The sequence below is a fragment of the Thamnophis elegans genome, chromosome Z (assembly GCF_009769535.1).
Source record: "Thamnophis elegans isolate rThaEle1 chromosome Z, rThaEle1.pri, whole genome shotgun sequence".
In the NCBI taxonomy this organism is placed as follows: domain Eukaryota; kingdom Metazoa; phylum Chordata; class Lepidosauria; order Squamata; family Colubridae; genus Thamnophis; species Thamnophis elegans.
The window spans coordinates 29,781,013-29,790,694 of NC_045558.1; the positions used below are offsets into that span (position 1 = coordinate 29,781,013).

General features: G+C 35.9%; 1 protein-coding gene across 1 annotated transcript in view; it reads left to right on the plus strand.

Moving 5' to 3' along the window:
* The window catches only part of ARMC3 (armadillo repeat containing 3), a 53,866-nt gene that overhangs the window by 22,807 nt on the left and 21,377 nt on the right, over positions 1 to 9,682 (plus strand). The window contains exons 8-9 of the mRNA XM_032237535.1: positions 1,438 to 1,590; positions 1,697 to 1,802. Of these exons, the coding sequence (XP_032093426.1) occupies positions 1,438 to 1,590; positions 1,697 to 1,802 (259 nt within the window). The remainder of the gene's footprint in view (positions 1 to 1,437; positions 1,591 to 1,696; positions 1,803 to 9,682) is intronic.

Sequence of the window (9,682 nt, forward strand, 5' to 3'; positions counted from 1 at the left end):
TTATTATAATATATGAAATATTTTAAGCTAAAGATAAGATTTATTTTAAGAATGCCATTTTTTCCATTCCAGAATGAATCTATTGGTTCATATTGCCAAACTGTCAAGTTAGTATGTCCCCACGAGCATCCATTAAATAACTGCCTTGGGGAGGGACAGAGAAATTTGAGATATGCCATCAAAGGTTAAGTAATAAAGGAACAAACGAGAACAAAACCATTGAGATGTCCTGAGAATTCAACTGAACTATAAATTAAAACAATGCATCAATAATTTAAAAGACCCCCAAAGTGTACTTACCACCAATAATGGCCTCTTTTGTGTCTTTCTCACCAATATAACATTTTAGTTATGATGAAAAGTTTTTAAGAGCTACTTGTCCTTACTATATCTTGAAAATGGAATAAAGCTATCAGAATCAATTGGATAATTATTTTACACAAAAATTATTCTTCCTATAGCTTAAATATATTAAATGCAATAAATAATTATTTCATTTAACAATTATGGTTTTTATTTTTATTTAGCAATGAATTGGAATTAAAATTAATAATATATGATATTTATTTTTCCCATTCTTCAAAGCTAAGTTAAAAGCAATAACGCCTTTCTAGGTATTAGCTAGAATACATAACATTAACGGTAGCATTGAATTATCCACATTCTAATAGTATATGATATGGATGGGATTGGGAGCAGGCAATCTTTGCAATTTATTCATCACTTTAGAAAGAATTGTGGGTGGCAAACCCACTCATTCTAATCCTGAATGAGTACAGAATTTAGTTTGACTTCATTAAATACATCAAGAAGAATACACCAGTATAATAATGTCAAAGTATACTGTATTCACATAAATTCTTAGCATCAGGTGATGGAACTGGACACATTAGCAACCTTTTTAGTCTGGACTTGCATGGAAAGTAAAGGGATCCGAGAAAGAGGAATAAAACACTTTTTTAACCACTGTTCCATTGTATCTAGGCTGTGCATTAATTTGATTAGCACTGCAACTGTCAAATACACAGTATCTCTACTGGAAGAATGACCTTTTAATTTCCATACACATGGCTCCTATTAGCACTAATTGAGTGGAAGCATTGTAACCTACTGAGAATAGATCTGAGGGCTACAGATGCATGTTTTGTTTAAAGTGGACATACTCTTTAATATTACAAACCCACTTAGTTAAAGCTCCTGATTAGAAATATAGATTTCTTTGTAATAAAGATTACTTTATTTCTGCAGACTTCACCATGCTTGATTTCTGTTTAAAGGCTAATATTTTAATAGTCTACATTAATATAGTAATGTTAATATTTGCCGGCAACAATATCTGCATAGAAATGGATATTTTGCTTTCTTTCAATCCATGAACCATCTTATTTAACTGAAGGTTAGTATCTATGATGACTTATTGTTATTTTTTATAAACAGCTGAAAACAGAAAGATCTTGAATGAACAAGAAGTTGAAAAATGTCTTATCACTCTTTTGGGAACGGATAACGAAGGAACCAAAATAGCTGCTTCTCAAGCCATCTCTGCTATGTGTGAGAATTTAGCTAGTAAACAAACCACTGGAGCTTTAGGTAAATAGTTATGGTAACAATGGAATTATGATCCAAAAGAAAATATTTACCAATTTACAAGATTTCCATAGTTAATTTAAAACTGCCTACAATTCTCCTCTCTTAGGAATTCCCCAGCTTGTTCAGTTGCTAAGCAGCGAAAATGAAGAGGTAAAGGAAGCTGCTGCTACGGCTCTGGTTAATCTAACAACGGCCCATCCTGCCAATGTAAGGTAAGCTCAAGATGAATAGAGGATGGTTAGACACTTTAATCAGGAAATATATTTTTCTATTTTTCTAGTTTATACAATTGTTAGGAAATTTGGCACAGTGCTTTGTTACCTTTATTTCACATCACATGTTATCTCTGCACCATTTAACTAAGCATGATTGCATGCTTGGTTTTTTATTATTATTAGTGTGTTAATAAAATATAATTAATTGGTATTAGGATTTTAGTTAGTGTCTGGGTGTGCTTTTCTCATGAAAATTTTCATATTTGGAAAGTTTGAAAAGCTAAGCACAAAAATAAAAAAGGGATTCCTTAGAAATGTTTACATTTTGTTAAAGATGGGTTACTTTGGAATCTCCCTATTCTATAACATCCATGAATATATATAGATATTGTTTGAAAGCTAACCAAAATTTTAATGTCAACAATCTAATTCAATAGAGTTTAGATTCATCAAAGGGAATTAAAGAGCATGCGGTTAAGAATATTTGATAAATAGAAATGGATCCACCTCACTGAAAACAAAATATCTATAATACTTGCCCAAGGAAAAAAATGTTATTAATATCTTCTATCATCAAGGAAATTTGGCTGTAGTTCAGATATTTATTAAATAGACTGAATGTTATTAAGTACCTATAAGTGTTGTATATGTTGAATATACTTCTGTAAATTTATCTTTGTAAAATGCACTTTAAAAATTAGATTCAATCCTAGCTTAGTTGTTTTTCAAAAATTTGGAGCTTCTCTAATTATACTGTGTGACCTATTTCACTATTCGATATAAAATGAAAATTAGGGAAATTTTAAGATTCTTTTGGTTGATTAAATGTAAACAGAATTTTTGATTGCAATTGGACAATGTTATAAGAAAACATAACTGTAGATTGGACAATCAGCATTTATGTCTGGTATTTCTGTTAGATACATTGCTTTATCTTGCTGTAATTGTCATATATTTGTGGGCTCAAGCAGGAAACATAATGAAAACAAGTCAGCATGTGGATTCACATATGCAGATATGAAGATATTTTTCTCTTCAATTTACAATATTTCCTTCCATATTAAATTTGGAAAAGCTGTTTTCACTCGATAAGGAAACCAACTGTAACTTAAATAAACACAGTCAAATGAGCAAGTAATCAAACTTTTAAGGGATATAAGGTAGTCAAATTTGCAAAAGGCTTCTTAGACTTTGACAAATGGTAAATAAAACTGAAAAGCCTACCGGCTCATATAGCCTTAATGTATTCAGTACATTTTATGTCACAAATTATTCACTCAATTTTAATAGCCACTGACATTAATTTAACATCACTAGTTGAAATATTATTCATTTTGTGTAGACATTGTCTACTCATCCATTCTCTGGAAAAATGAAATAGATATTCTCTGATAATCCTTCCTTATAATTCAGTTGTTGCCAGCTTTTCAACCAGCCGTATGCCTCTAGGGCCCAGCCTTTCTAGAATTGCTCTTCTTTTCCTTCCAGTTAGAAATTATTGTAAACTTGATTGATACAACCTATTGATTTACCTATGAAAGCTATTCTCTAGACAGTGAATCCACATAGTTTCTTTTTTTTGTAATCTCATTTGAGAAAGGAATAAATTTGATGCATAGCTCCAGTGATTGCTAATTACTAAAATATTTTTATATAGTAATTTTATTAAAGATTAGAATTACAACAGTAAAGAAATAAAATTATAAAAAGAAAGAGTAGAAGGTGCAGAAAAGAAAGAAAAAAGGAAAAAATAAAAGAAATATAGTAAAAGAAAAGAAATAGAAAAGTAATTAACCCTAACTCTACATCGCAAGCATAAATAATTTAGTAGGTTAACACCTTCTCTTAAATAACAATATTTTCATATCCTACTTTTATTGATAAATCATAAAACAATCCTAATCTCAGCACTCTGATCAAATAAGATAGCATTATATTCCTTCCTTTTATTTCTAACATCCTTAGTCTTTAGTCCCTTCAAATAATAATCTAGAACTTGATTTCTTTTCATATTTTCTTTGTCTCTTCTCACAAAACTATTCAAAACTTTTACAAACCTCTTTTGTAAATCCAATGTATAATATTGTCTTAGTTTGCTGATTGTATATACCTTTTAATGATTAAGATATTAGCCCATTTCTTTTGTCCAATGAATCATCTTTTTCCACATCATTCTTGTAACCTGTCATTTTAAAATCCACTTTTAGATCAGTTTCAATCCTGTCAGATAAAATATATTCTTCTTGACCTTTTAAACACAATCTACCTATTAATAGAGGACCCTTAAAATTAATTTCTGGGTCAGTATTCAAAAATGTCCTTTAATATATTAAAATATTTTGCTTCATTCTCTAACTAAAAATCAAATTTGAGTATTCTCCTTAATTGTAATCTTTAGTTTCCTCTACTGTCCAATTTTTGAAATCTTATTTTTTCCTCCAGAAAATTCAAATGGGAAGGATTCTTTATAATTAATTTCAAAATCTTATTTCAAGTTTATCTGGACCATTAGTTGTTTATAACTTTCTAAAATCAAAGTTTTAATCTATCTTTTGACAAAAAAAAATTCTTAAACCTGTAGTTAAACTTTATTACACTAAGGATTGAAGAAAATTCAACTAGCCCTATAAAACTTTCAATCCAATGACTTGTACAGCTGTAGGACAGTTGGCAAAGCAATTTCCAAAAATTATTACAAAAGGAACTATACTTACTCTTCTTTCACAGACATTGATGTGTTTTGAGCAAGATACCATATTTTTCAGACTATAAGACGCACCAGTGTATAAGACCAAGATTTCAAAGAGGTAAGTAAGAAAAAAAAGTTTTTGTCCTCCCTGGCCCCTTGGAGCTCTCTGCAGGCTTCAGCAGGGCTGGAGAAAGGCAAAAACAATCCCGTTTTGGTGAAAAATGGGCCATTTTTTGCCCATTTTTCACAAAAATGGGATGCGGGAGCGGAGCTTCAGGAGGCCAAAAATGGCTGTATTTGGTGTATAAGATGCATCAACATTTATTTCCATGCTCTTTTTTTGGGGGGGGTGCGTCTTATATTCCGAAAAATACGATAGTTATTTCTTCTAACCAGTTGGAGATTGCTAGCGTTTTGTGAGGAGTAGCTGTTTGGAACACTTGTTTATAATCTCAAATCCTCTCCTTGTCTGGAAAGGAGTTATCAAAAGTTTAGTCTACTTGATGGGCCTCCATTCATTCATCCGCATTCATCTGCTCTGCTTTTTACATTTGTCATTTCTTCCTTGAAAATCACTAATTACTAGAATCTTGATTGTTGGATTGGGTAATGGATAGGCACACACAGTCTTAACGGTAACAACAGCTCTTTATTGAATACAACAAGTGAGAACAATCCAGCAAAGGTTGAGACTGACAGCAGCCCTTTTATAGGGAGCTGTCAGACCCTTCGACCAATAGGACTAAACCTCTGTTCCCACCAGAACGGAGGACCTTGGTGGAAACTACTGTAGATAGGGTGAATATCTAACATTGATGTCAGGAATATTTCATCATTTTAAATCTAGAACATTCTACATGTATATGCTCTATGATCTAAAAGGGTCTAAAATTGTGGTAAAGCCATTTTTCTTTCTATATCTAGCATAATTTCTATTTGCAAATTTTTAATTCTTGCTCTACCACAGAGGCAAAAGCAAGTTAATGTGATTAGCTTTTTTAATTTGTCAGCTAACATGCTGACAGTAATTTTACCCAAACTCCAGAGACCAGAATTATTTTATGATTATTTAGTGCATTAAATGTAAAATGATTCATTTTTTTGTTTGGAAATGTGTTGCTAAGTGTAAGAATGAGAAAGTGTTATAAAAGCACTCCAAATCAATCAATCAATCAATCCAATTCTTTACTTTAAAAATTAAGTTTTCTAAATTGCACTTAGCTTTTCTAACAGGTGCTGTTATAAACCTTTTTATATAGTTTTTGTGGCAGCAGAATGGAAGTGATTTGCCACTGCTGTTTTTTGATTTCATCTTTGGCTTCCCAGAATAGAATACAGACCTGAAATTCCCTAATGGCCCTCTTTAAGCACTAACCAGGCCCAATCTTGCTTAGTAGCAACATATTACCCAGTTAAATAAAATGTAATTTCCTTATTAATCTTATTTATAAATCCTAAATGATTGAACCTAATAATATGTTTACATGCACTAAATATTATAAATTAGCATCAATTGATCTAAACCTGTATCCAGGTATATGTGTGTGTGTGTGTGTGTGTGTGTATGTATATGTTTGTGTATCACACACAGACACACTATACACACTACACAACACACACACACACACACCACCAGCCAGTTTCTATTTCCGAAGTGGAAGACAGATTTTCTTAAAGGTAGGGAGGTAAACATGAGTTCAGCTGTTAGGCACCATGCATTCCAGTTTCATTGGCAATTCCTGTGACATGTTCAACAATCCTGATAGAGGTAGGAGAATGGGAGTAATCAAAGTTAATTCAATGTCTTGTTCATTGTATTCTATAAAGTATTTATTATCAATTCCATCCAAACATTCTGGGTAACTCACAAAGTCAAAGCAGCCAATAAAATAAAGTAAGAGAAATAAAAACAGCAGTCTGTCAGACCAGCTAAAAAGTAAAACAAATAAGCCAACTTAAAACCAGATGTAAATTAATAAAAATAGGAATAAAAATAAACATACCAAAGATGATAGTAGCCCAGCAAATGTTATTTTCAATGTATTAGCTGCTTTTCTGAATGCTAGCCAAGAGAGAGCCAGTGATAGGCCATTTCCTATCAATCAAATAGGAAATAATCAAAATCATATGTGGTGTTCAAAGTAGGTTCTGATCAGTGATTAAGTGTGCACAATATTCTCTTCATGGCTTGGTATCTAATTTATAGTTTTACTGCCATCTATTGGCCATTGTACAGTTTCCTTCTGAAAACATGTTATTTGAGATAATTGATCTATTCATTCCTACAGCTATAGAATACATATTGGACATAAGCTAAATGTAAGATGTAGTTGCCTTATCAATCTTACATTAGCAGAAGCTTCTTGTCAGTGTAAACAGTTGTTATACAAGGAAGATTAGAGGAATAATCTATGCAATAGTTGGAAACTTCGTATTTGCTTAAGGTGATCAAATTTTAACATTGGTAAAGAGGGACACCGTTGACCGGGGCGGGGGGGGGGTGCTGATTAATTTTAAAAAAATCGGGACTTTTCATCCCCATTTCAAGAACCTAGAACCTTCCTGTAAATAGTCATAAAATATAATTATATGAATTAAATGCAGTCTTATTCAAGGATATAAATTATTGGCTATTTTAAAAAAAATTAAATGTAATATAGGCAGTCCTCAATATACAACAGTTCATTTAGTGACAGTTCAAAGTTACAACGGCACAGAAAAAGGACTTCTACTGTTTTTCACACTTATGACCATTGCAGCATCCCCATGGTCACAAGATTTACATTAGGATGGTTGGCAACTGACACAGATTTATGACAGTTGCAGTTTTCCAGAGTCATGTGATTCCCGTTCGCAGCCCTCTGACAAGCAAAGAATGGGGAAAGCAGATTCACTCAACAACCATGATACTAATTTAACTGCAATGATTCACTTAACAAATGTGGCAAGAAAAATTGTAAAATGGGGCAAAACTCAATAAATTTCTCACTTAACAACATAAATTTTGGGCTCATTTGTGGTCGTGCATTGAGGACTAGCTGCACTTATCTTCAGTGTTACTTCATTCTGCTGTAGCATTAAATTTCATATAGAACAAGCTTGTTCTTTCAGAATTGTGGAATTGTTATATAACTGTCTACCTTTAGAAAAGTTTCTCTTGAGTTAAACTCAGCTCCTATAATTTTATTGATGTGTCGTAATTTTCTTAGCAGTAGTATGGAAATTGTCATTGTTGCTTTGGGTCAATTTTTAATCTTTTTCTATTAAATATACAGTACTGAGATTCCCAGGTGGGTTCCCCTCCAATTATTAGTCAGGTTCAACCCTACTCATATTTTTGAGAGCAGGCAAAAACAGCCAGGTTACATCCCTACAAATTGAAAGCTAAATGGGAAAAACAACAGTTTCAAAAATAACCTGGCAGTTTTTGAATATGTTTATGGTTTCTCCAGGAACTGAGTTAGACTCAAGGAAGATTATATTTTGTAAAAGGAATTATAGGGAAAACACTGAAATAGTTTAATCAGCAGAAGCATGTCTACTTGATTCAGCAAAAAGTATTATTAAATTCAGGGAGGCTCCTGTTGTCTTCTAGCCTCCTTCAAGCCAATTCGCTCAAGATCTGCACCTCTGTACTGAGACTTCAATTCCCAAAATTCTCATGCAGGCATTTAAATCTGTTGTTTAGGAATTCTGGGTGCTGTAGTCTCCATTCTGCCAGGTTGGAAAATGCATTGATACTACTGAATGTACTTACTGTAGGATCCAATTATGCTCTGCAGAATTGTGCATACTGTATGGGAGAAGTTCTGGCAGATGGGACGGAGTGAGCCGGAGGGGGTGTGTGGGGCTTACAGGGCCGTCTGGAGAGGTGAGCTTCCCGGAGGCTGGTCTCCCGCACCCCACGCCCTCCCCTCCAGCCGGGCAATGCCGCTGTTTGCGACCAGCGATTCTTGGTGCTGCTGGAAGAAAGAGGCGGGCATGGAGTTTGGCCACCTCCATTGCCCGATCCCCGCTGGCCCCGCAGCCCCCACCAGTTCCCTTTTACCCACACCACCTCCACCACGCCCCTGCCTGGGACAACCACTGCCACTCGTGGCTCTGCCAACCTCTCGCCCTCCCCTCGTCCTGGGCTCTCCTCATGGTCTCTCGTCTTGTTTCTGAAGGGGAGGGGTCCCTGGCCACCCACAGCCTGTTGCCCTTTCGCCCGCCCACTCCCCTCCTGAGAAAGGAAGGAAGGAAGGATGGAGGAGAAGGAGATCGAGAGAGGGATGGAGATAGGAAAGGAGGCAAGAAATGAAGGAAAGAAGGAAGGTGATAGGAATAAGAAGGAAAGAGGGAAGGAAAGGAAGGAACAAGATGAGAAGGAGGAGGAGACAGAGGAAGGAAGGAAGGCAGGCAGGCAGGCAGGCAGGCAGGCAGGCAGGCTCCTCAGAGGCAGATCTACAGAGGTCTGCTGCACATGGGAGAAGTTCTGGCAGATGGGACGGAGCAAGCTGGAGGGGATGTGTGGGGCTTACAGGGACATCCGAAGACGCGAGCTTCCTGAAGGCTGGTCCCCGCACCCCACACCCTTCCCTCCAGCTGGGCGACACCGCCGAGCTCTTTGCCACCAGCGACTCTCAGAGCTGCTGGGAGAAAGATGTGGGCATGGAGTTTGTCTGCCCCCCCCTGGCTCCACCTTGCCCGGTCACACCCCCTTGCCCTGCGGAGGGCTTGCCTGGTGAAGAAGACACCTGGAGCTTTGGTTCCAACAGGCAGGCAGGCAGGGCACAGAGGGAGGGAAGTGCCGCTGCAGGTAGCTCGAGGTGGCACGCTTTTTCACAAGTGGCTCTCCAGCCACCTGGAAGGAAACAGCGAGTTGAAGGGTGGGCTGTTGCACCCCGCGAGCAAAGAGGCCGCTGGGGAGGCCCGCAAGACTGCTTCATTTCTAGTGGGTAGTTCTAAGCGAGGTGGCAAGAAAACCATGTGCAATTCAGTAAGGTTTACTCCTTAATATATTAGTTCAGGACTTACAGCTTAATGACGTCGGTTTTTCCATATTATATCTTTTCAATTTTCTACTGCATAGCAACATTGTGAGCTATAGTGCAGAATCCCAATACTATCGCGAGTAGGATATCTTCCCTTGAATATCTAGGCTTTCTGCTTTCCGAAAGGCTCAAACTGAGAGATTAAATATTTGTCT